At 40.9% G+C, this 27,771-nt stretch overlaps 1 protein-coding gene across 14 annotated transcripts in view; it reads right to left on the bottom strand.

Annotated features, from left to right (window-relative positions):
• BBX (BBX high mobility group box domain containing) overlaps positions 1–27,771 on the bottom strand; it is a 137,363-nt gene that overhangs the window by 3,879 nt on the left and 105,713 nt on the right. For 11 of the 14 annotated variants that reach the window (XM_085072764.1, XM_085072693.1, XM_085072653.1 and 8 more), the window contains 7 exons: positions 24,514–24,594; positions 21,433–22,348; positions 20,419–20,557; positions 17,077–17,225; positions 9,937–10,023; positions 2,697–2,894; positions 1,810–2,002 (listed from right to left, as the gene is read on the bottom strand). In XM_085072764.1, coding sequence (XP_084928890.1) covers positions 1,810–2,002; positions 2,697–2,894; positions 9,937–10,023; positions 17,077–17,225; positions 20,419–20,557; positions 21,433–22,348; positions 24,514–24,594 — 1,763 coding nt within the window. The remainder of the gene's footprint in view (positions 1–1,809; positions 2,003–2,696; positions 2,895–9,936; positions 10,024–17,076; positions 17,226–20,418; positions 20,558–21,432; positions 22,349–24,513; positions 24,595–27,771) is intronic. The other 3 variants (XM_085072700.1, XM_085072727.1, XM_085072717.1) reach the window with 3 other exon arrangements.

Raw genomic sequence — 27,771 nt, 5'->3', positions numbered from 1 at the left:
GAGTGCAACGAAATGTCCTCAGCACAAAATGCAGCTCAGGCTCCCAGTGCTTAACCAGGGCATGCACAAGGTAAATAAAGCTAAGCAGAAATCTTCAAATGAAAACCACGCTGTCAGAAGGATTCCATGTCCCAAGGCTCTATGAAACTATTTAATAAATTAAATTCAGACACTGAAGAAACACATCAAGCAAATCTCCAATATCTTTTCTTCACATTTCCAGCTATTTGCAAATAAAGCGAGTTGCAAAAGATAACAGTTGACAGAGTAGAAAGTAGAGAAGCATCTAGGCCATAAGATTTAGTTTTGACTTCCATTTGCCAAATCTGTGAGAGACGTGGTTAACTTTCTACTGAGAGAGTCCTCCCTGGTTGTCATTTCGCCCTCCTGAGGGTGATTACAAACTGGCATTTCCAACAGTTGCTGTATATTTGCCAGTTTGGGGTTTTCAGGCCTTATGGAAGGTGTTGTGTTGCTCTAGCTACATGATGACATGACAAATGATGGTATTCAAAGAGTAAGACCCAAGCAGAAGGCTCTGCAAAACATTAGCTCACTTCAACAGCAATAAGAGGAGGATAAGAACTCTTAGAGGAACAAAGAGGGAAAAGCCACAGCAGAGCTAAGCCTGCTGCTTTTCTGCAATTCTGGTCAGTGTTAATGGCAGTCAATGAAACCACAATGGTGTGAGTGAGAGCACAGCTTAGCACAGCACTTCCCCGAGTCCCATTTTGTGGCTTATGATGACAGGCTGACTGCAGTGTGAAATCACTTCTCACCCAAAACAATGCTGTTTAAGCAGAAGAACAGCTTCTGCAGAAAGGAACCAGCGGATCTGTTTCTCGTAGGGTTCCTGAGCTTCTAAAAAGCCTTTGAGCATTTGATGTGCAGCCTGGACACATGACTGGGTTCATCAATGAGGCCCATGAGAAGAACAGTAAATTGGGGCTGTGAATGGTTTCATCAACTACTGCCTTGAGGAGCTCTTAGGCAGCTAGCAACCTGTCAAATGACATCTGCAGAGGCTATGATGGTTTTAAACTGGCTAATGCTTCCTCACTGAGCTTTGACTGCAGAAGAGGATAGGGTGTCATATCCAGTAAGTTCCATGAAAGAAAACACTGGATAATTAAGAGCCAAGGAGGACTTGCCGTCATTGGTTTACTCCCATCACAGGTCTGACCATGCTGAACTGATTCAAGAGCCCTAAGTAACCTGCACATTTTCCACCTGATCTGTATGGATGGCCTACTCAGTAACTGAGAGGACCAACCCCAACTACCCTGGCTTTCCACCACCCAGAGCTGTTCTGCCCCATGCTATTCAGCAGATGCTTTGTCTTCTACACAGCAAAGCACAAGAGTAAAAATAAAAAGTTAGATTCCCTCAGCCATGTTCAGCATAAAAACTTCATCTCAAAATGTATGAAATTCTGTCAACCATCTTAGGTTTTAGGCCACTGAAAAATGTGAATCAGTGTGCAGTAGCTATTTACACCTCTTAGAATCTGACAAATAGCATCTGATAATTCTCAATCATTAGGATCTCAAGGACCATATGAATCTGTTTACATACAAAAACTGGAAGGTAAACTTCCTGGGAATGATCATTTTACTAACTGCTGAACAGATTACACTGTCATTTAGGTGAGGACTTAACACTACTATGCACGTGGTGTAAAGCAGACATTCATAGAAAGCTGTGGAAGAGGAAACGCAGGCCAAATAAAACAGTCTGCTATTCACATGCTTTCTGAACAAGCTGTCAGCCACACACTATTCATTTAAGACAACGAGAGGAAAACCATACCTGTGTACATTTTCCATGGCTGCTACTTCTGCCAGAGCAGCTAAACTAAAAAATGCAGACACTGCTGGCATATCTGACGTAATACTATGATTTTCTTCTGTCTCTGTGTTTCTGGAGCATTCACTGTTGCAATCCGTTTCTGCACTTGCTGATTTTTGAAGAGCGCTTTGCGGCAGCTCTTTTGGCTTCTCCTCTGCAAAGAAAGAAAGTTAAGCTTGCAGATCTAGCCCACAAATTCACTGCAGACTATGGCTATGCTGACTACTCTGGTGTTAGCAGAACCTTTACCTTTAGGACTTTGATTCTTCCAGTGTAGTGTGATTCATGCCGCAACCTCTTCTGACCCAAGCTACTGGGTCAGAAGCACAGTACTAAGGTTTGTGAAGCAGTTTACTGATTTTGTGGTCAACTGAATTTGTGGTCAACTGAATTTGATCTTTTAGGTCAGGAAAGAGAGCTTTTTTGTATGTTTTGGATACAGCAGTCCTGAAAGATTATCTTAATTGTGGAGAACTCCAACAAGGACTCTGGCATTGACTGTCACACTACAAAATTCAGTTTTACAATCTATAACCAGGTGCAGTGTAATTTCTTTGCTGGACTGGAAACAAACTATGAAAGGTAACCATTTTCCATTTCTCTCTGCATCAGCTCACAGTTCTTAGAGTGAAAAGTTCAGGAAGAAAAGACAGATTTGGTCATTCAAACAAAAGAAGTTGGCCATTATGGACTCAATGATTTCCCAGTTGGTTGATACCTGCATTTTAAATAATCACCTTTCTAAGCAGCTATGAAAACAACCTAATTTAAAGACATTGCCCTGGTAAGTTGCTCAAATCTTCTCCAACCATCCAGTTTTAATAAAATTTTAACTCTAATTTCCTTACCCAGTGTCCCTGCTGCTGGTGACACTCGCCCATCTGCTGTTCGGACAAGATGTGTGATCTTAGTTTTCCTTGCTTTCCTTTTCTGGCTGCCAACCAAAGGCTCATGCATCATTGCTGGCTCTGGAGTGTTTAGGGCAGATATAGAAATTTTATTCTTCCAGGCAGACTCACTGGAATTTCTGTCTTCTAATAGTATGGCTGGAAGAGAACAAAACCACAATTTGAGATGAAGAATAATTCAGCCACTAGCTATGCTTATTTACCATTTTGCATCTATCTGCATAAAACCATTCCTCACAGATACTCAGAGCATAACCCACGGCAAGATATGATCTGAATGCCACAGATGTTTGCAGGCAAGTAATAGAATCCACCTTAAAGATACACTGAATGTTCAAGTTTCTAATATTTGCAAAGAAAACTGTGAGATTGGCAATAGCACTTGAGTGGGAGCAGGGTATCAGTCTGTGTAAAACACTGCAACAGAAGATGCCAGCAAGTGGCTAAGAGACAAAATGTATTTAAAGAAAAACAAGGGTCCTTACATAAGCCATCTTAGCTCACAGATGGACTGACAAGCAGAATTCAGCAATTCTTGACTAAAACCCAGTCTTACCTCTTTAGTCACTCTACCTCAACTCTTCTAAGAAAGGGAAATACTGCCTTTTACAAAATAACAAACCTTAAAAAACACCCCAAAGGCCGTAAATACAAAAGCAGAGCTGGATCACAGCTGAAGACAAGCATGCCGAAAAAAACAGAAAGCATGGGACAGAATACCATAACAGAAATACTGCCCACATAAAGTCAGAGAAGAAGAAAGGAACAGTTAAAATCTTTCTCAGCAGCTCCAAGTGTTGGTGTTCTGAATTAAATCTTTCACCCTGAACTGGAATGTGATCCCAAATCTTCACTTGATTGTAGAGTTCACTTTAATCTTGTTCACAAAGAAATTGGACAGCAATCACAAAACATACTTAAGCTTCCAAAGTCAGAGCTCAGTGCTAGTAGTCAATTGTTTGCAATTTGCATTGATTCAGTAAGCCATTCTGCTGATCCCATGGGATATCACTAGTCCATAAAGCCAATCTGTGACAACTTCTTCCCTCCTGTGGGAAAAGTATTATGAAGCCTGACCCATCTGTGGTCAGCGCAGCTAGGGGTAGAAAGAGGCTACAGGTAGCAAATAGAATGCCCAAGTAATTTTTTACAGATGCCTGTCTGAACTGTTTTGAAATTGGGACCACATCATGATATCTGCACCGAGCCTTTGAGGTATTTTTTCGCAGTGTACTGCCATCCTGAATGATTACATATTTTTACCTAATGCCTGCATCTCATCTCCCCTGCTGCATTTTCAACTCATTATTTTCTTTACTACCTTCCTGGTTATAACCCATCTCTTTGCAATAGTCCTTGATCTATTTTCCACAGCTGTTACTATGTCTACAGCCAGCTTACTCTTCCCGCCCGGTTTCTTTTAATCTTTCTTCCCATTTTAAACACTTGTTTAAGACACATTTGTCACTTTTTGGGTGGTTTGACCAGCAAAAATGACACACACAGAACTGGAGCCGGAGTGCAAACAACTGCTCTTTCAGAAGGGCTAAGCACTGAACAATTCCAATCTCCTGCACTGAACCTGGCAGTGTCACACAAGAGCACCCAACCCCACAAACTGCACACAACAGCCAAACATTCGGCATGGCCTTTGTCCTCTTTCATTTCAGTGTGCATTTCTGTTTGTTGTTAGCTTTGTAGATTTAATGAGCTTTCTATTCAAAGATATAGCTAATAAAATCTTTATCTTTTGCTAGCTTCTTTAACTGTTCATTGTGTGAGGATGTGTACTAGATGAAGAGAATAGCTGTAACACATTTTATCTTGTTAGCAGTTGCCCTTTGCTCTTGTTTTAATGGGAAGGACCTTTTTATGTTTTATGGTATAAGTATACAATCAGTTCTACTACATATGTGTAAAAACATTTGAAACATTCCAAAATTTAGTTTGTTTATGATCTTAATTCACCTATGTTCTTTTGTAAAACATTTTTGAACTTGTGCATTCTCTTCATTTGAAAAAAACCCCCACAGCTTCAATTAACATTTCTAAGTGCTCAGTTATAGTTGCTAGCCTTTCCAGAGCAGAGCTTTGCAGTAAAACTCATTTTTTGTAAGGAAGAGCCAGAGAAAGCAGAGGAAAAGATCTACCCCGTAACAGTCCTATTAAGTAGACGCACCAGTGACTGCAAACATGACTTTCAAGTAATGCAACTGGGCCAGTAGTGAGGTGTTCAGACAAGCTTCCTGCATGGAGACCAGGATCTTAATTGGAATGTATAATTAAACAGGCAGCTTTCTCTCTAGATTTCTTGTTTGGGAATTCGTAAGCGTTGATTATATTTTAATGTAATGGTCTGGTTGTAGTCCAACACTATTTGTTAATTCTGATTTGCTCCAATTAGCACTTTGACACTGCTGTCTAATTCTGGTTTGACTGAGCTTATAGTGGTTTAAATCTTAGTACTACAATTCTTCCCTTTTTTTGCATTTAATAAAGAAATTAAGACATGATTTCAAACAATGAGCAATATATGATTAAAAGAAACATGACTTGGTATGCATTTAATTAGATGTGTTGTATGTCAGGGCACTAGAAATTAACTTGATTGATCACTATAGCTGAGGGTTCCCTCTTACATTTTACTTTCTCATGCTGTATGTGTCAAAAAAATAAAGAGAAGAAAAAACCTTGACAAGTGAAACATGCAGTAGTTAAAGACATAAGGAATATATCACATTGGCATGTTTGACTAAGAAATACCAGGAGGTGGCTGTATAAACTCAGGTGCAGTAAGTATATTTCCTCTCCCTGCTTTTATATTGTTTTTATTCCCTCGCCAAGGTTTTTTTTTTTTCCATTCTTGAAATGAAACTTGAAAGTCTTCTACCTTCCTTTTTTCCTCTAGCTCTAAAAGAAGCTCTGTATTACTTCAACATAACATTGCTGCCATACAGTTTTGAAGAAGGAAGGATTGAAGGTGAACAATGAGCATTTTGTGTGTGTGTGTGGGTGCAGGGTGGATGTGGAAGGGAAGAGCATTTTTCTTCTTCTCTAGCAGTCTTAGTGGACATTTGGTTAGGAAATAATTTCACTGACTTCTTTACAGAGTATTATTTAAGCAGACATAAAACCTAACTTGGAGGAAATCACACAAAGGCTTCACTCGTAAGATCCTTTGCACTGACCTCCAGAGGAGAAAGGAGTCCACATTTCAACAACTCTGCATTTAAACTAGATGCTCCTGTACCTCCTTCGAGAGGAACAGCATCCCACTGTTTCAAATGACAAAGGTATATCCATATGGATGCTCCAAATCAGGAGGAAGGACAGTGCTACAGACAGGTTTCATTCCCTGTGGCTTTCTTTAATCCATCTGACATCCTTTCTGCTTCCACACTGTCCTGCATTCAAGAGCTGTCCCATGAGGAGCACAGATAATTTTCAGGGGAACGCTGTCTAAACATGAAATGAGGTTCTGCAGATACTGTACAGTCCTGCTAACAGGTAGCTGCATGCTCAGCTCTCTGTGACAGTGGCATGTGCAGAACTACTGGGGTATTTTTGCAAGCAGAGTTGAAAACACAGCATGAAGGTGTGAGCCTTTGGGCATGCCTACACCACAGTGGCAGAAGTGACTCAAAGAAGAGAAGTATCTGGAGGTCTACGCCAGATGGTTTCCTCAGCTAGGTTTGTTAAAGGTTTGCATGGACAGTTTATCCTATTCTGCAGGCATGCAGAGCCCATCTAGTCATTTCCCCCGGCTTTGTGAACACGCAAAACGTAGTCAGCTGAACTGACCTACCACACAGCTTTTCAGACACAAGCTTTTCAGACCAAACCCCAGCAAAACACACACTTAAAAGAATTTCTTCAGTGATGTCTGTTATGAGAGAGAGCTGCAGAAGTTTAACCACACTTAGTGGAGAACAAATTCTCTGTAGGTCTAAGCATGACGGCATCATGAAGGAAAGGAGGGCTGTAAGGTTTTAATGGTCTTTACGAAGTTAAAAAGTGAAAATCTAGCAAGACAGAGCACAGCTTCAAGTCAGCAGCGCCTAGGGAACCACTTCACCAAGGAACTGATGCCAAACAGACTGACCTGGAAGAAATTCCAGCTTTTCTGACAGGACACTGCTACAATACTGCTCTAGGACCAGGCAGCACACAGAGCCGCAGCAAGGGCTGGGAACTAACGAGCAGAGATACAAAGCAGCAGATGGTCAAACCAGGTGTACAAGACAGCTGTCTGGAGAGGAAGCTCTGCTGATCCAGCCCTCCTCCAGCTGGAATGGTTGCCAAAGGCACAGTGGCACAGAGCTACAGGCCCCACACAACAGGGCCCTGGTGTGTGTGGGAGAGCTGCTGTAGGGGCAGGCGCAGGGACAGGGCTGCTTCACGCATGAGCTGCTGCTGAGACCATGTATGTGTTCATCTTCTGTTCTCCCCGTCCGGTGCCAAGGTGAGCATTACAGCTGGCTGCTACACAGACCATGCAAGAGCCCTCAGCACACCTCACTAAGTGGACCTGCAAAGAGGCAATTGGTGTGACTTATTTCAAGTACTGCTTCGCATCAGAAAGCCTTGCTGGTGTGGCAGATAAACAAAACTCTCAGCTGAGTCTTGTTTAACTTTCCCAAACAGGCATGGGTTCAGCTTTGTTTCTGTCAGCCTTCCTAAGGAAGAGATGTATCTCTTGACATACTCAAGTGCATTACTGTGTGCTCTCCAGCATTTCACTGGTGTTTTACTGGGCTGTACCCTGCTCTGTGAACTGCTGCAAGCTCTTAATATGGTGACGTGCCCTGGGACTGCTGTGTACAATGTGGTCAAAATTCACTCAGATTTTCATACCAGAGGCACATGGACAACACGATCCAATCTCATTAAATCTGCCTTTATGGCACTTACTTTCCTTCATTCATAACACAGATGCACACGGGCACACACACTTTTCAAGATGACAAAACATGAAGCCAACATGACCTCTGCTGACAGCAATCCTTCCAAGTGTCTCCTCTGCAGCTATACAAACACTCAAGCTCCTTCCTTCTGCAAAATTAACCTCATAAAAACAAAAACCACGCATTATGTAGACTCGTGACTCACCACAAGTATAGACTAACCACAAAAAGGAGTAAAAATTTTCATTTATTGATTCACAAAATCCTCAAGTAAATATTTGAATTGAAATGAAGATTCTGGGATTCCCATCTTGAATGCTGCAGAATATGGGGCAGCTCAGTCACACTGTTGCCTAGGAACTCCTGGATGGAGGATGAATATACGCAGGCAGCATGTGAGGGTGAGGCTGTCCAGCACCTGCCAAGGCCATGCCCACACTGCACTTTGCTGATCCACACTTTGCTTTCAGTCACTACACGGTACACTTCAGAGTAGGCAAGACTCCAGACTTCCTCCCCTCTGTAACTCAGGGGAAAATGCAGTTCCCCACCAATATGTAGATATCCATTGCCTTTCCTCTGATGATTTGTATGTGGGCTGGGTAAAACTCCTAAGTTCTTCACATCTTTGCTTTATTCTTGGGAGGAACTTAGCAAGCTGGCTCTACCCCAGCAAATGCACAGACACATCTTTAATGTTTAGACACTATGACATTATTCACATGTTTAACTTCCAAGGACATGCCTCTGTGTTGTGCTGGAATGAGGCCAGGGTACTCAACACTTGCCAGGCTTGAATCTTTGATCATAGTGCACACTTCACTTTGTATCAAAACAGGCTGGCTTCTTTCAAACAAATACAGTGTTTGACATTTTGTTTAGCCCCATTTTTATCTGCAGATTTTAAGGTATTTATCTCTTTTATTCTTTACTTAATCGTCTATTAAATACTTTGTTTCTTTTCCCACAGGAGAATTTAAACACCCATTTTTCTTAATAATTTGTCACTAAGGTCTATTAATAATTCAGGAACAAAATCTGAATGACACTCAACAGAAGCTATGCTAATGTATGATGCCTTTTTTACACCAACATGGAAGCAAGGTAGTTATTTCTCATAAGCAACTCCCGCAACATATTTGTTGAACAAATACAACAAAACAGAGCAAGTAATTTCAAATCATTTGCACCATGCAATGCAGAAGAGAAGGCAGAGCCTATGTGGGAAAATAGTGCATGTGTATGACATGCAGAAAACACAGCACCAGGAAAGGAGAGGAAATTACATGGCCAAGTTCTTAGGGAAAGATATTAACCATAAAGATAGCTGGGGAAACTGGAGATGGGAACAGCGGTTTTATTATCTTAAGAGATTAACATGGATGGGAAAGAAACCAGACAAAATTAATGGAGTTAAGCAAGCAGAACCAGAGAGGCTCATTGGCTCTTCTACACCACAGGTATAATGTAGAACACCACTGTGGAACAGCTAAGGAACAGCCTGGGTATAACTTGAATAGTGTGAGCAACATGATGACAAAAGAAAAAGAGCCCAGGGAAGCAGGCTAAGCTATAATCCTGCGCATATTGCACATCTGAAAATGGCCCTCAGAGTTATGAGTATGTAGGGTGCAGGATCACAATACTGTAACAAGAAAAAATACTTTGGAGAGCTAACAGCAGACTAGAGGACATAGAAGTTCCGTAACATGACTCTAAAAACAGCAGAAGGTATTTTCAATAAGAAGCAAACAGGAAGCTGGTTAAGATTTCTGCAGAGGCAGGTTTGAAGGTTGGTATTTCTGAGATCTGGTGCAGAAACAAGCACTTACATCCTGACCAGGCTCTTTCACCTTGACAAGCTGCAGTCTGCAAAGTTCCAGACAGCAAGAAATCGCAGGAATATGAGATAAGGACATGGATAAATGCTCTGGCAAAATAATATGGTCACTGACACAGAACAATGGAAGGACTACAGACCTAAGAGCTATAGAAGATGAAGTTTTCAGGGCCAACTGGAGAACTGCCCTTTCTTTGTCAGCTCTGCTGCATGGCATCCGGAGCAGGGAAACCGTAATTAAAGGGAGATGCCAAGTAAAAACAAAACAGCATCATACTGGAGCCAGGAGGCAATGGAATCACAGCAGACAGGGAAAATAAGGAACCAAAGTGATCAAAGACTGGAGAGCTGAGGTGTTTCTGTCTAGAAGCATTTCCCTGAGACTGAGCTGAGAAAGAAGGCAGCTGAAAACCTTAATTAAGCAATGCACCAGTACCTGTGTCCAGAACATTAAGCTTCTTTCTGTGCTTAAATTTGCTGACAATTTTGTGGAATAAATTCTTTTTCTGAGACTGGAATGAACCTACAGACAACATTAATAATACATACTTTTAATTATGTATTAGCTTGAAAAGCTTGAAAAAGAGTACAACAGTCACAGTATGCACTGTACAACTTCCCCTTCCTATAATACAAGCTGCCATTTCATGGGGAAACACAAAACCTGACCTTCTGCCAGAAGGGACTCTGGAGGCTTTCAGCAAGCTGTACTCCAACCCATCACCTCCCAGAGTTGAAGTGCATACAATGCATTTTGGGGAAGGAAGCCCTTAGGAAAGTGTGGCCATGCAATAAAACAGGGGGTTTACTTGCTTGTTTAAAGATAGACTCTCTTTTGCATGTATACTGGGCTTCGCTGGCAGGGAATAAACTTTCCACATAGCACTCTGGATGGTGCTGTGTTTTAGACCAGGGACCAAAACAGAGCTGGTAACACATCAGTGGTTTAGTTACTACTGAGCAGTGTTCACAGAGCATCAAGATCTCTCTTTCTCACTCTGGCACCCCAGCAAGTAGGCTGAGGGTAGACTGGGAGGGGACATAGTTAGGACAGCTGAAACACACTGGCCACAAGGTATTTCACACCATACTCAGCACAAAACTGTGGGGAAAGTTTTTTTTAAGTTGTCCATTGCTCTGATACTGGCTGAGCATCAGTTTGTTGGTGGTGAGTGCTGGCTTTTGTATTACTTGTTTCCTCCCTCCAACTTACGAAACTCTCTTCATCTTGATGCAGGAAGTATTCTTCCTTGCTTTTGCCCTCCCTATTCTCTTACTGTGGGAGCGAGCAACAGAGTGGCAAACTTACCCACCAGCCAGGGCCAACCCACCACAGTATGCAAAGAGCTATCACTGCCTTTTTGGTGACCAGAAATTAGACTAAGTACAAAAGCAAAAGCTCCCAGAGGAGGAAGGTTATGCACAGCTCATGGTATCATTACTACTTTGCCAGCAGAGCCTTTACTAGGAGCAGTTGGAAGACATCTTGTGTGACATTAGACCACAAAATATGCCCCTATCAGAGGTCATCAAGAAGTTAGTCTTTGCCTCATTACGGGAGCAATCAGTGATATAACAGTAACACAGGCATAAGAGATGTATAATCTCCACATTGCAATGCCATTTTTAGGGAGTTTACAGAAACTGCACTTCAAAATCTTATTTCCAAAGACACAGTGGACAAGCAAGTCTTCAGGCTAGTTCAGAACAGGCTGGCCCCAACATGAGATGCTGTGCAGGTGACAAGATGGCTTATAGCTTAACAAGAGGGCATCTCCTTCCCATCTCCAGCTGACCTGGAACAGGATTCTACCCACCACAAACACTGGCCTCTTCCAACTCCTCCTGACCCTTAAAAGGAGCCAGACACACACACTAGCTACTGGGACACAACTGCAACCATACAGGAATGTGCAATCAGGGTGAGTCTACATTACACATCTGCAATTTGCCATCACAGGCCTCATATGCAAGGAAAGGAAGAGTAAAGTGTGTAGCACAATGAAGAACTATTTAGTCATATGAGGTGAAAACCACTCATAGACACTAGGCTGTCTGATCAATATTGAAAATTACTGAGAGAAAGCTAAAATCCAGCCAGAGGCAGGCATAGAAACCCTAACATCTTGCACATGTTGGCTTTGTGGCTCACTGCTACTTCTTTTTTTATTATGGAAGAAATAAAAACTTTGGAAAAAGATTAATAAACTTCCAAAAATCTAGAACTCAAACAACAAACCAAATAAAGTCCAAGCGAGAGATCATCTTAGGCAACATCAGCATGAATCTGAACAGCTTCACTAGGACCTGTATAGAAAATACCAGGAAGTTCAATAGAAGAGGCCATATTCACTCAAACTTACTGAAGTGCTGTTCTGCAAATTTTACAGCAGCTTCCCAAGTATCACAGAGAACTAGTCTAGTGTCAGTGCAATAAAAATGTAAAACGAGGATAAAAAAGCTCAGAGAGCTTGAGCTAAAGCCTAAGTGAATGAACTGAGCTTTTCTTGAGACTAAGCCTAAATACTTCATCCACATAAACAGAAACAATTTTTCCCTCCAGTTCCACAAGAAGACCGAGGTAGAGGTACATAATGACATGATTCTTGTGACTTTTTATTATAATTTTTAAATTAGCAGATTAGTGATTTTTGCAGGTGCTTGGAAGAATTGAGACCTGTCTTAATTTCTACAGCTCAACCTGCACCTTACAAACCATTTCATTCACTATCACAGACAGTGAGCCAGTGTCAGCAACTCTAAGCAGAATAACTGAGATGAAAGAAAACAGGAAAAGATGACAAGCATTACACAGAGAAGGAAACCTGTATTTTTCATCCTTTTTCTTTCCCATCGAAGGCACCTTTGTCATCAGCCTGTATGTGTGACATGCCACCTTCCCAGATGGGAAATCTGAGTATATTGACTTTAGTAGGGCCAAAAGAAAAGTGGCGTTTCAGTAAGGAAACTTCCCATTTCCTTCCCTTTTAGGTGTTACCACTGTGAGACAGTGCCCAGTGACACTTAGAATACCCTCTGGCCATAAATGCATTGAAAGAGAAGATGAGCTAATAGATAAGTAAGTCAACAGTTCATACTTAGACCTGAGAATGTAACTTCTGACCCCATGAGAAACTTCATCCACACTCTCTGCAGGCACAGTCACCATGCAGCAGTTGACAGGATGCCTGGCTGGGCTATGCCTGATTCATGGGAACAACCAGCCAGTATTCTGAGACTTTGAATAAATGCCACTTGTGAGCATTCAATCCAGACAAAATCCATGACTGAAAAAACTAACCTAGAAGTCTTGCTGTTAGGCAATGGACTCTGGATGAGATTTCCTATAGAAAGCTGAAAAAAACCCTTTTAATGTTAGTTTACTTGTTATTGATTCACAGCCATCTGCTCATCTTGCTCTGTTGGAGATACTCTGCATGGCTCTTCCTCTTCCTAGCACTTCAGCAACTGCCACAGGATTTAATCCCTGGCTTGTCCATTGTGCTCACTGAGGGCATAAGAGTTCCTCCTGGGAATACTTGTTATGGCCAGTGGCAGCTGCTCGGGGAAGCAGCAGGCAAGAAAATGAACCATAACTGCATTTCCTCGGAACTTCTGGGCATAGGCCTCCTTTGCTCTCAAAAAGTTCCCTGTTTTAAAGGATCTGATCAAATAAAGGATGTTTCAACAGGATCTTAACAAAATCAGGACAAAGTCTGTGCGTTTCTGCATCTCTCAGAGGAAGGTGTTGTATTTTTAGGTCATGATCCCCGGAACATGCAATCTCCAATCATCTGAATGCTTTGAAGTGAGCCAAAAAACCCCAGAGCTAAGACCAAGAAGAATGCCACAAAGCAGCATCTGCTTTAAGCTGATGCTTCATTTCTAGTCCTAGAGGCCAGAGAAAAAAAAAAAAAAAATTGTAGACAATCTCTGTCCCCAGTAAAAGCACACTGTGCATTCCCCTCTTTGCCTTCCCAAAATGAAAAAGCTTTCATGCAGTGCTTGGTGTACAAGTGAGCATTTCTTCACAGTACAAGGCAGAAATAATGACTCTGCCTGTTGCTCACTTTTGCATACAAGCAGATTAGTGACTCACTGCAGACAGCTGACTTCTGCGTGGTGGGATGTTCTGGCACATATGCCATTGGAAAGAAGAAAAAAGAAAGGAAACAGTCACAGCTCCAGTAAATGTCGGAGCAGGCCATCTGCACATATTCAGTATAGCTGTATTCTTCAGCCATTTTGTGACATTATTATTGTATATGCACATTCCCAGTTTAAAACGCCTGATGTGGATTTTGTCAAAGCTTTATGGCTTGTTCAGTCCTGCTCCCACTGAAGAAAATCCTCATTTTCACTGGGAGCACAATTTGGACAATTTGGAAAGCTCTGGCGAAAAAAATACCTCTCATTTAAGAAAAGGTTCAATTTCCCTCACATATGTGCATCTGAAACAGCTTTCACATTACAGGGTTCTTCAGGTGTTTTTATATGAAAGAACTGGCTGAAGTGTGGACTGGACGTGACAAGCACAACAGCAGTAATTGGTGGGCACTGACCTACTCATTTTCCACTTAGGAGCAGGAAAACACCCTGCAAACCTGGCTGCGTGGTAGGTAGCAGATCAGGCCTTTTGCAGGCACAGGCTAATGACCTTTGACAGAAAATCAATCCAGCACCATTTGCTCCAAAATAAAACTTATTAAAGCATACAGTTACAGTTGGGGATGAGATGCAGAGAAACACCCCAGAAACAACAAACAAAAACACTTCTCCATTTTTATTCACGAAACATCCTGGGGAAGGTTTAGTGTGCAGCACTCCAATATACCTTCTAAATTTTAAATGTAATTTAGTGGACACTGATCTATAGACTTCAAAAATTAAGTTGTGATTTGTGCTGAGTGAGAATGTGCGGACAGTTTATGATACTGCACAAGCTCATTCAAAAAGCAGGGCATTATTTCAAAGACTGCTCTCTATGATTATTATCTGTTACTTAGAAACACCCAGAGGCCCCAAACACTTGTAGGCACTATTTGTGCTGGACATCTCTTCTAATCACCTGGCAGAGACACACCCAAGGAAAAGCCACACAGCAGAAACAACTCCACTCACAGTAATGCACAGCAGTGCAAAGTTAAGGTCTCCCACATGCCAACAGTCACACCCATACGATTACACTGACCTTTTCTGGTTCACGCTTATCACTTTGCATAAAAATAAGATGCTACTTTTGAATAATTCTGATGGTGTAAAAAACCAGGACAATTCAAAAAACAGAACCATTCCAAACCAAGTTCTTTGTTTTGCACGGTATGCCAATTTCATTTCCTGCAATACTTGCAGTAGCTTAGCTTGTGCTACATTTTTGGTGGTCAGGGTTGTCTCACAGCCTTTATTCTCATCACACTTCACAAGCCAACAATACGATGAGACTCAATAACTTGTCAGTACATCACAAATTAAATTGAGGACTCAGTTTAATAAATGTTTGGCTCAGCTGGAACAGTTTCCTTACAAGCTGGTAAACTTGCTTGTATGCACTTTGGGTAAGATAATTTCAAATCCACAACTCGCATTCTAATTTTACACATCCTAAGAAAGTAAAACACATTTAAAATAGGCCTACTGCCATGAAATATTTACTTTTTAGCAATATTTCTTTTCCAGAAGAAAAATGGTTTGTTGGAAAGTTTTTCAACTACCTCTTGAGAGCTGACTGAACCTTGCTCTCCAGGGAGCTGGAATGACTGACACAAGCTGTCAACTTGCCCAGCTGAAGTGTGTGAATTCAACATTTGCTGGAATTAGGAGCAGCTATCACTAGCTCTGTCTGGATTTTGTTTGGGGCTGTAGTTAGATGTTCACTACCGAAAGAGCAGTGTTACTATCAGATATTCCTGCCCTGGGGCTGCTTGTTGCAACCCCACAGCTCAGTTGGTGGAAAAGTTCATGTGACTGTTTACCATCTGCTCAGTGCAAAGTCAGCTGGCTTAATTTAAAGAGCCCTTATTGTCAGCCAGAGGCAAATGCTCCATGACTGCCTCCGCAGGGCTGTGCCAAAACTACTTATATCAGGCTTGTAACTCGCCTGCAGTTACGCTGCTGACCTACCCTTGAGACATGGCCGCATATATGCCAGAGCTCTCTAAGTGATGCTAACAAAGAGAAAAATTAAACTCTCCCGTATGAGCATACCCAAAAGCAGAATCCAGTTCTGGGCTACCTGACTTGAGGCAGAATTCTAGCCCACCATTCCCAAACAACACAGGCCCTGAAAAATTTTTAAACATACAGACACTTGAACAGGTAAATTCTGTAGCGAAAAATCCAATGAGCTGCTATACTACAACTTCAATTGCTAGATCATGGTAGATGAGGAGATTTTCTTCCCAACAGATGTTGCTTAATTAACCAGTGTGTTATCATACTGTAAAGCAATTCATTCATGCTCATTTAAGAAGTTCTGTGGAATATATCCCACACAAAAAAAAAAAAAATTAAAGGCAGCTGAAGTCAGAACTAGCTTGGTATTAGCACAAGTCTAATTTTGCAAAGTGGCTGTTCCACATCTAATTACAAAAATCAATACCAAAATTGGCATGCACTAGAAAAGAACAGCTGCTCCATCCTGCACACTGTAATGTGATTATTTGTGAAGCATTCAAAAGGCATAGATCTAATCCAGGGTCACCTGGCTTAAACAGCCGTATTAGATCTTAAAACCTGTCAGTCAGTGGAACCACCATTGTAGCAGAAAAGGAAACCAACTTCACATTGCAGACTGTGAATGATGAGGATCCTTTTGAGCATCCTCTTGACTTGTGGAATTCCTGGTACATCATTCCTTCATTTTGTGATGCTTCTATACTGTATGTATACATCAGTATTTGTGCCACAGTATAAAAGTAGTTTTACCCTACCACATTGTCAATCCTCTGCCACCTCTGTGTCGCAGTTGTCTGTATAAAAAAACAGCCAAGTATGTAATGAGTTTCTCCCTCCATGAACCTCAGCAATGGAGCTGGGTATGGAATTGGTTTTCATGTCTAACTTTTTTTTTATCTTGTCAGGACATTTTTGCTCAAAACTTACGACAGAGTTAAAATCTTGATAGAAGAAAAATTCCAAATGTTTAATTCAGACATCTCTGGTGTCTTATGTTTTAATTTATAGAACTTAAAATTGCTGTGAAATGAGAACTGGCATAAAACTAAGCTTAGAAAAATGTCAGAATGTAACCTTTGATCATCTGCCCTTTTTGCCCCATTTTCTCCTAGGAAAACTTGTCAAATTCACTTACCTCACAAATATTCATGTTTTTGAAAAACTTCTTGCTACAGGAACTACATTTCGTGTACAAACTCTGCTCAATTCTACTTATGAAAATCAGGAAACAAGAGTACAGCCAGAAAACAAATCCAGGTGAGAACCAACTAACTTCAGTGCTAGGAAATTTGTTCTTTGACTTCAGACTTTTCACAGGCAACAGTAAAATAACAATATATAAATTCCTGAGCTTGTCATAGCATTGTCGTTGTTTAAGAATGTACAGCACTTGGCAATTTACCTTTGTTGGATTTTGGTAGTTCACATGAGCCGCTTCCAACCTTTCGCTTTTTCCTCGAAACAGCTGAATTTTTCCTGTCAAAGGTAATAGGACTGTATTGAGGGAGGCTGTTGAATTTCTTTGCAAATTCTTCTTCCAATTTTGCTAAGCTAAATGGGAAACAAAACCATTCAAATTAAATGTAACTCTGTTTCTGCAGAAAAAAATATATTGTTTAAGAGCATGTGTGTGTATACACACACCCTTCTACACAGAGAGAGGGGAAAACCAGGTAAGTGCATACACTGTAAACACCAAACCAGTATATATTAATCCAGCTTTGGAATGAGAATGTACATTTCTGCTTCTGCATTTGTAACAGTACAAATTGATTACCTTAGCAACATATGTTAAAATTAGAAAAAAAAAAAAATCAATGTCCTAATGGTGACATTTAGCTCTGTTTGCTGCACAGATTCGTACAAGAGATTTGTCTTTTCTGTGGGGGGAATGAACAAAGACAGTAAAACCAATAAATAAACCAATAAAATAACTTCACATAAGAGTTCTTCCACCAGAATGAAAAGAGCATTTCAAACCAGAACAAGAATGTCAAACTAATCAATCTTCTGTGGGTATTCTGTAACAGGAGGCTTTGGGGTGGGAATTAGTTTTGTATTTGTTCTGAGTGATTGCATTTTCTCCCCTCATATTTTATTTGCCGTGAGATGAAAAATGCAACTACCTTATGCTTTCACGAAACCCAGCACTCCTCATACTTAAGCCCAACCTGAATGACTGTCACCAGCTTAACTACAACTTAAGAAATCCACAGACAAGGTATGATTGTTCCTAATAACCAGAAGAAAACAAAGCACTCAAAGAGGATGGCACAGCACTTATGACTACACTGGCTTGCATAAGCACTCTGTTACTGCAAATTTTTGTAGCTGGGCCAGAGTATAAGCGTGAATTCTGTTTTAGTAAAAGGCAGTGCACACAGCTAGGCAGGTTATAAATAGCACTGTCAATGATGGGGGAACAATGACATTTTATACTTGTTTTTATTTCTCCTTGCTATGAAAAACTTCAACTTGACAGAAGCTGGAATGACTGGTGGAAGGATGGCCCTTATACAGTTGGAAGGATCACAAGAAACATGGTACTTCTCTCTGCTTTCTGAAGCAGCACTTCAAACAATTGCATTCTGAAAGCTTTGGTACACAGAATGATACCTCATTTTATCTCTGTAATTTTTACTTCTTTCAGCAAGCAATTTTCCATCTTAACTACAGCCTTAGCTCTTTGCAGACGAGGCGCATGGTGGGTTTGTTTATTTGTGTGTGCACACATGTTTTATTTTGGCTTTAAATCATGAAGGTATCTGACATCAGTAGTGCCTGGTACTGCTACCTTTTTTTCTCTTCCACACGGATGTTCCCTGACAATCACAAAACCATTCGATTTTCTGCTCTGACAGCTGTCATGCAATGCCATCCTCTGACTCAGCTCCTCTCCCACTGTCTGTTCCCACCTGCCTCAGTTCCTGCCCCAAGGCCATGTGAGGTGCTGCAGCTCTAATTGGGCAGGCCCAACCTCATCTGCCAGCAGATGAGCTGCCATCCTGGCTAGTAAATTATAGCTTGTGCTATGTGCAGGCAGTGGGAAGCGCTGCTATCTCCATGTCAGCGATTAATTATTAAAAGAAATAAAAATCATCCACACTGGCATGAATTTTCAGAGCCTCTCAGAAGCCTGGTTAGACACATGTAGCTAGGTGCTGGTGCTGTACAGCCTAGTCCTGCCAGGTGATATATGCAGGGAGAGCACTGCTTGGCAAAGGAGTGGGCTGTATGTGGGGAAAGCACATCTTACCCTGACCATCAGGGAAATGCAGGCAGCTACTGATGGGGAAGGTAAGAATGGGAAAATGACAGGGAAAATGACATAATTCTGAAGGGGTGAGGACCCTTTCACCTACACACATACAAAATGAGGCTGAAATGTGATGCTGAAGGGAGCAGAGGGAGTTAAGTGGAGCAGGTAGAGGTAAAACCAGCTCTTCAAGTAGCCAGAAGATCAGGTAATGCAATGAACAGGGACACTGGATACCTTCTCCAGCACTAATGCTTCACAAATTCTTGATTCTGCCTTTACAGAATTCACTAAATAATATTAATTAATGATGCAACTGAATAAAGATGAGAGATTGGAAAATACCTATTTCCTCATCCAGCCAGCTAATGAGGGTAGAAGAGTATTGAATGAACGATCTAGACAATTTTCCTATCTACTTTGAAGAAATAATTTACAACTACCTTTTTTCTAGGCTACAAGATGTGATCAGTTTTCCCATCATTATGTGTGAAAAGTTTTCAATCTTTTAATTTAAACTTAAAAATATTTCCAAAATTTATACAAAGCTCTAAAACCACAAAGTTTTTGTGCTTGCCTAATCTTGCCGAATTTTTCTTGACTATTCCAAATTAACAAGACTTGGAGATTCCCACTGATTTAGTATCTTTGCTGAAAGTGAGCTGCAACTAGATGTCACATAGGCTAGGTTATAAGAATGGCTACTGCAAACCTGTAGCCATTACAAACCAAACATATTATAATTTTACACATAGAATATGGAAAAGCTCCTCCTTTTAAATTCATTTTCCCATCTTCAAGAATTTGCAATTATGAATGCCTACCCATATTTAATTACTGAGCCTGCAGCTAAATAAATCTGCAGTACTCTGACAAAACCCCTTCTATACTAGGAAAGTAATTCTGTGCTGCCTTGCTAAATTTTAAGGCATATATACTCATTAATTGTTTTTAAAATGTATTTAATTTCTTCATGGTGGACATAAACAGTTTAAATATCTTTTCACTACAATGGAAAAATGACATATTTATCATAATTATTTGCCAACATTGTTTACTATTCCTCTGTAAGCAATCTCTCCAACTAGGCAAAGAGATCTATTCTTTCTAGTCTAATTTGGTTTATGATGATTGAACACCTACACAGAACTTTAAATACTGCTTGCAAAGTCCTCTGAAAATGAAAATAACCCTCCTCAACCCTTTCTGAGCAGGTAAATACTGTGTGGTTTGTTCAGAACTGGGCAAATAATATCATTCAAATTCATTTACAGTGGTGCAAACCAGGAAAGATCTCAAAGGAATTACTTTGCTATATACAAAACAGGTATTTAGAGCATGACTCAGACCAACAGCATTTTTAATTTTCAGGAATTGTGATTATTTGTGTGTTAGATGCAGTTCATTTAGCTGCAGTGAGGAGCATTCACTCTTAAGTTATTAGGCTGACCTAACTAAAACATCAAACAGTGTTAAGCCACAACTTACCCAAAAACAAACTCTTCCTTTGGCTTAGTCTTTTTCAGTTTTTTGTTCCCACTTGCCCCACTTGGGGAAAAGGCCCAGATTTCTTCATTCCAGCATCCTTCATGATCTGAGGAGTTGCCTTTTCCTGAGCTTCTTTTTCCTGTGATGAAGGCAGAAAATTGTTTCTCATCTTTAAAAAAATGTCCCAAAACAAAGCAGGCTCAGAAGAAACTTGTGTACCCATTCAGTACTGCAACTTATGAAGCCTGACCTTCTTGAAGGCAGTTACAGAACATTTTTCATTTTAAACTGGACAATGATGATATTGACAACTATTCTGCATCCCCTGTCCTGTCTTTTCCTGGACTACCTCAAAAGTCAAGATCTCTCAAGGTATAAAGAAGTAGAAAAAGATGAAGAGATATACAGTAGTAAGCATCTTTTTTCTTTTCTGACTGTTCTAATTACACATATAAATCTACCAGCTGGAAAAATACATTTCCAGACATCCCACTGAAAGCTTCCAAAAATTATCTCAAATTTGTCCTTCCACAAGATAAAGGGTTCTCACTTACCGCCTACAGCAAAACTAACAACCAAAGCAAAGCCAGAACACATTTGCTTCCCGTAGGATTGAGAGCTATGCTCACAACCACAGGAGTTGTTTATATAGAAACAAGGTAATTGTTCAGGGTTACATACATCACAAAGCCTGCACACATCTATCAGTAGGCTGACAAATTAAACTACAAAGCCTTCCGTCAAGAAGTTAAAGCTCAGAACATGAAAGATGAAAATACATCAGGTAAGAGTTTGTGAGGTAAGTAGGAACACAGATGGCAAGACTTCAAAACACCTGCCCTGGAACACAGAGTCCAGCCCCTCCACCTGTCCCTAGCATCTCACGTAGCCAGACACAACATTCCCATCACACACTGCTCAAACTCCAGCTCAAACATGGACTTTTGCTTTTCCTCCCACTCCAGGCAGGCTTTTGCAGTTCACGCTGTACACAAAACACTCCAAGTCACCCACCTCTGTCCACATTAGCGCGCAGAGATGTGAGCATGCCCTCTGACACCAGAGTTTTATAAAGAGCACCTTTGCAAGATCTCTCCGATTTCCTGGAGCCACAGGTTTCTATCTTTTTAACACAGTCACTGTCCTCAGTTTTGACCTGTTCTGGTAAGTTTTGGGGTACCACCTCCTCTGTTGGGGTCAGTGGTTCCACTTTAATGTTATCAGAAGCCTCACACGGTACTTCCTTGCTGGCTCCAATACTAAGGAAATCGGGAGGCTTTGATTCTTTGGTGGTCTCCATCGGTTTCTCCTTTGATGTTTTCTTCTCTTTCGATTTCACTTTTTTCTTTGGTGATTTTGTATCCAACACGCTTCCCTTCACATTTGAGACAGGGCGGTTTTTTTTGCGGGGAGTATCCGCGAGTCTCTCAGCCCCCCAGTCCCCCTTGGCCACAGCTTCAATTGTGTACATTACACTTTCAATGTCCGACTCGGAGGACTGCCTCTTTTTACAAGATTTCTTGGGGGTGGATTTTTCATTTGTATGCCGGTCCAACTTATTTTTTTTCTTTTTCTTCTTTATCTTTTCCGGCTTTAGCCCAAGGATAGTCATGTCACCCATGAAAAGCTCTGGAGAACGGCACATGTGATCCTTTGAGTTATCCTTTCTCTCAAAAGGACTGTTTTCCATTGCAAGACTAGTAAAATCTCTGCATTTTGCAGTTTCTGATTCCTCAGCTTTTGTTTCATCTGGGCTTTGCATTTTCTCTGTCTCTGATTGTTCTACTTTTCCTTTACTGGAGTCCTTTACTGTTGTTTTCTCCAGTTCTACTTCCATGTCCTCCAAAACTTCCTCTCCCTCATCTTCCAGTGCTTCCACTTTTATTTTCCCAGGTTCTTTCACTTTTACTCCTTCTGAAGCAAGGCACATCTAAAACAAGTTTAAAAACAGTCCCATGAAACAAACATCAACTGTTAGCATTACTAACTTATACTAACAAAAGCATTAAACAGGGAATTTCTCTGGCATTTCAGTTCAGGAAAGCAAACTATGCTACAGGACAGTACTGAAAAACAGGCTGAAGTCCTGCTGAAACCAGTGCAATGGGATGGGGGCTAAGTGACAGAATAAGGCTCGTGGGCTCTACTGCTCTGACAGAAAAAGACTCCAACTGATCTCAGTGGTTGCTCCCTTTATGGGTCTTTCACATAACCTGGAAACCCACTGCGAGATAGATTTTTAGAATGCCCTAAATGCAACAGAACAATGGAGTTATAAATCTCACATGCATTTCCCCTTCAACTTTCAAATGTCCCTAATACAATTCCTTTCTCCATTTTCCAAATGGCCTTGAAGGAGGGAGGGAAAAAAAGTTTATTGAACCTCAGTAACAGAGATTATTTTCCCTTACTTGAATGTACGAAATAATTTGGAAGGTAGTACAAAAGCCTTCCAAATCTTTCTTCTCATGTCACAGACTTATTTTGCAAAGAACTGCAAAGCAGCAGTGGTTGCCATGGTTATCTCCTCCTGGAGATAAGGCTAATGGAAACCAAAATCCTTATACTATCTCAGGAACATCGACATCCAAAAAAAGAGCTGTCAGAAGGTCCTCAAACTGCTGTTCCTGCAGCACTGACTTGGGTGATCCTCTCTGTTTTGGATCACCTGTAAGCTATGCTGACACCTCTACAGAAGGTCGTCCTTCACAGCACCAACCAGCTGCCCTTAGGAAGACACGCTCTGTTTTTATTGTCCCCTCTCAAAGCCCCCAGGCTGAATTCCCAGTGCTGCTTTGTTTTTAGAACAAATGTCAACCAGTCACCTGGAGCAAAACCAGATGGAAGAGGCTTGCTTTGAAGCAGACATCAGAAGGCTCCTGCAGCTCAGCCCACAGGCCATGTGGTCAGTATGGATGTACCTCCTCCAGACCACTGGGTTCTCCCCGGGTCCATTTTAGATTTCTCAAATTGGCAAGGCTTTTTTTCCTTGCAAACTAAAAAAAGTCTCTCATACCAATTTATGTAAGAGCATAACACCAAAGATTAGAATGTTTTTGTATCAGGTTTTCAAAATTCCTGCTGCAGAGGGTAGAAACTACTGCTCTGGTTCAGGAGAAGCTGCGCTGAGCACTGTAAAGCATCAGAGCCTGGGCAATACACAGTGTCTATTAGGAGGCAGCTTAAAACTCCAGAACTAGGCTGACATAGGTTCTTGGTACAAAGGTACTTCAGTGACTTTTTTACTACACTGCAATGTTAAGTACAGCCTGAGATTCTCAAAAGCTAAAGATCAATTTTTAAAATGGAGCTCATTGGGCTAAGAATATTTTGTCAATTCAACATACATACTTTTAGCCAATTGATTATTTTTTTCCTTCTATACATTTGCTTCTTCTGCAGTAGCCAATAGTACACAGAGCAATGGATATGGCTACAAGAAAAGTGACTCCTGTCTTGTGAGAGCTAAATAAGCTTGTGATTAACCAATCTTCAAGACTGGGAAAGTCAAAAAAAACGTGTTTAGAAACAAAACAAATGCAATATTTCAATAAAATGCCACTGGTTTTAACTGTTCTCAGGAGAAAGATCTGCTGAGAGTATCATAGCAGAATTTCTATAGAAGTTATTGACCTATTATTTCCTCACTTGAAAAATATACAGTGGGCATGAGAAGCAAAAATAGATGGAAGCAGCTCGTGACCATTAATATGAATTTGTAATGGTGATGCCCAAATTTGAATAACACAGTAATCCAGCCCTTTCTCTCTCAACTATTTGTGCCCCTCAGCCAAACCCTAAAACCTCAAAGCCTAAACCAAGAAACTGAATCAAATTCAATTGCAAAGTCCCTTTGCCACCAGGAAATAGTGGTTTTTCTCAGCTGCACCAGACTCTTAGAAACATCCAAGTTGATGGCTAGTCTGGGGAAATCTTGCCTTGTGGCATCTGAGCCATGATAATTTATGGCTCTATAAACAGCAGTGTAATTGTAACTGTAGCACTGTTCTGCCTTTCAGACTTCAGCAATCAATAGCATTAATTTCTCCACCCCACTGCACCTGGGGCAGTTAGTCACCAGTGTTTTAGTATTACCTCTGCCAGCTGAAATAATGCTGATGTTCCACACTGTTTTGTTAAATCAGAAGGCCCTGAACGGGAGGTACTTGAAGAAATCTATGGAGAGAAAAACCAACATGAATAAAACATTCTTTTATCAGTACCAATTGTTTTATGATTATGACACAGCTTTTGAATGGATTATTTCCCTGCTTCCCAAAATTAATTCATAAGATTATATACTGAAAAATAAGTGCAGACCCATGCATGCTGGTATAAATAAAAGCCTGCTCCAACACTGCTCTGGTGGATAATGCCACTGTACACTGAAAGATACTTGCAAATTTGGGGTTTTTCTTCTCAGGACTCCCTTTGAAGAGCAGGATGAACTGAAGCACATGCTCTCTCACAAAGGAACAGACTCCAGCAGCTAAATAACAATCTGCAGCAGCATGCAACTCGTCTGGTGGTGGTTTTGAAGGCTCAGTAGGACACTGGATTGCAAAATTTAATAATTTCATTTCATTATCATTGGTTTAGGAGGCTATTCCTTTCAGGCTATAGCAGTGCCTCTATAGGACTCACACAAAAGAGATGCTATGACCCCGAAGTTAAGTAGGAGCCCTCAAGCCTTTGGTAGTATTTGGTATTCCTCAGACTAAAAGGAGGCTGTCATGCAAGCATGTAGCTGATTATCCTCCAGAATCTTTTCCCTTTATCAGGCCATGCTCCTCTTCAGTACTTTCTAATGTTTTGTATCAGTTTTGAGCTAGGTACAAAGAAATAATTCTTTTCTTAACAAATCTGAAGTAGCAGTATCAGGATTGGCAACTAGTATGATGAAAATGTTGTTTTGAAGGACATATCCCATCATCTCTGACCAGGCTTGTGGGTTTCTTATACCTCCTTCTTTAGGCTGCATAACAAAGTGAAGTTAAAAGGGACTGGGGAACTAAAGTATTTACACCCTTTTGGCTCTCCCTATCCTCACAAACTCAGTTTTCATTACTCTCAACCAACACGGACCCACAAAGTCAACTGCAGGATTTGGCCTATCACTGCCATAAAGGAAATAAACAAAAACCAACACTGTCTCTACATCTAGAAGGTGCAGCCCTTCAGAGCATCTCCCAAATTCTGACCATTACAGCCCGAGTCTCTACATGCTGCTCACAGCTCAGTGCTGTTCCAGCTGTGAAGTGACCTCCTTGCCTATGTGAAGTGATGCTCCACTGCCTCTTTCCACTCTCCTGCCTCCACACTGAAGGCTCAAGGCAGAGCAAGAGACTCAGCAGAGCTGAACAGCAACAGACTCCCAGGCTTCAGAATGCAGAGTGGCTGCTCCAGCCATTTGTAGAAACTTAGAAATCCTCAGAATTTTTAGAAAATAATTAACCTCCTTCTGCATTTTATTTTAATTACCATCTGTGAATTATGGCGAAATATCAAAAAGGAAGGCAGAGGGAAGAGGGAAAAAAAAAGGAAGATAAAATTGGTTAATCCACATAGCAAAGAGATGAGGGAGGAGCAGAGCAGTGTGGTATGCTGAAGAAGACAGGCTCCCACACACCAGACACTTGCCATGCCAGCAGCATGGAAACATTAGTTCAGTCTCTCCAGTGCACAGCATCTGCAGCACAGCACAGCTCTCTGCCACATCCACTTGCAAAACTAAGACACCTTTGAGTTGATTATGAACATGGCTTATTTGGGGTGCTCTGAACCAAATCCTGAATTGCTACATGAAAACTTAAGATGAATTTCTCACAGAGCATTCATCCAACTACAATCCAACATTAGAAATCTCTAAAGCTGGGGAAAGTAGAAAAAAAAAATCAATAGCACTGATGTCCTACAAGAGCTAGAGACGAGGAGGATGTGCCTAGCACATCTGCCATGTTTTTCCCTGTTTGAATCAGAGCCTTTAACAGCCATTTTGTGTATTAAATTAGGCTTGCAGGAATCCATCTGAACGATCACTGAGAGATCACAGAAACCTGTCCAACATACAAATGTCACGCTGCCAGACTTAGCTTCACTTGTTCTGCCACCTGCAGTACAAACTGTGCACTCCTGTGGACAAGCATCTGTCCTTCCCCTAAATTAGGGCTTCAAAAGCTTCCCAGCCACATCACAACTTCTAACACTGACTTCTAAAAATCAGGCTGTACTCAGCAACAGCCTTACTCCAGAACAGTACTACTCAGCCTGCTGTTGTCCTGTTAGAGGACACTTAAAAAACTTCTGGTGTCCCTGAGTAAATACTATGAGCCCTTCTGCTGTCCCAGAGCTGCAACAGCCAAATACCCTTATGGATCACTGATCACAGTCAGGAGTAATCACCCTTGCACAGGCAGTAGAGCACATAGTCACAAACTCTACTACTGCCAGAGACTGCTGGTACAGTAAGGAAGATTTTCTTCCACTCATTTAAGTTCCTATAAAGTCATATAATCGCAAGACTATCCACAGAACAAGATATGGAATACTTTTATTTCAATGCTTCCAATCTCTGCCTTTTTCCTGAGAGGGACTGACCTCAGCAGCAAGAATATCGGGCTGGATGCAACTAAGACAGGATCAGAAGAACTATTTTCCTCACTGAAAAAGGATATGAAATTGAAATAAAACCCGTAACACCACAACAAAAACCAAGCAAAAAAAGTGTACAAGTAATGTGCTAGCATACTCCCTTATTTATCTGGAATACAGCATGTATCTTCATCTTTCAATAATCATGAAGAACAGTATTTGCACATCATACCTCAAAGATTTTTGAGTGAATCATCCATATCAAAGAGGAGATCTCTGCAAGGTTATATTTAAGACTCATGGAGAATTTCTAGGAAGTTGGGAAAACCTGACCCAGCATTCATGATTACTGTTGACAGCTGCCAATTTCAGAATATAATACACTGTATCAACTTCCAACTCTTCATACAGATTCCTGCTGACCTCAAAGTCTACCTTTCTTTTCCTATTCTCAGTCCCCAATTAAGCAATGCACCTTCCGATTGCTATAACCAAAGCAATTTTTTTTTAATCCTGCTATCCAGCTCCTCATTAAGAAGAATACTGTTATTCCCTGTCTTTGTTGTTGTCCTGAGCACTGTATAGTTATAAAGCTAATTTTTCTAAAAAGAAGTGTAACTTTCCATGCTGTCTCTTAACAAAATATGCACATTCACAAGTATTTAAAAGACTAGGTCCCTGTGACCATTGCCACTGCCTACTCCTCTTGGTATTTCATTACTTACTAATCAATGTTTCTGGAAATACCAAATTTGGTACTAG

Source organism: Lichenostomus cassidix, chromosome 1 (genome assembly GCF_008360975.1).
Source record: "Lichenostomus cassidix isolate B80296 chromosome 1, HeHo_3.0, whole genome shotgun sequence".
Classification (NCBI taxonomy): domain Eukaryota; kingdom Metazoa; phylum Chordata; class Aves; order Passeriformes; family Meliphagidae; genus Lichenostomus; species Lichenostomus cassidix.
Note: the sequence above shows the minus strand (reverse complement) of the source record. Positions and strands in the feature narration are given on the sequence as shown.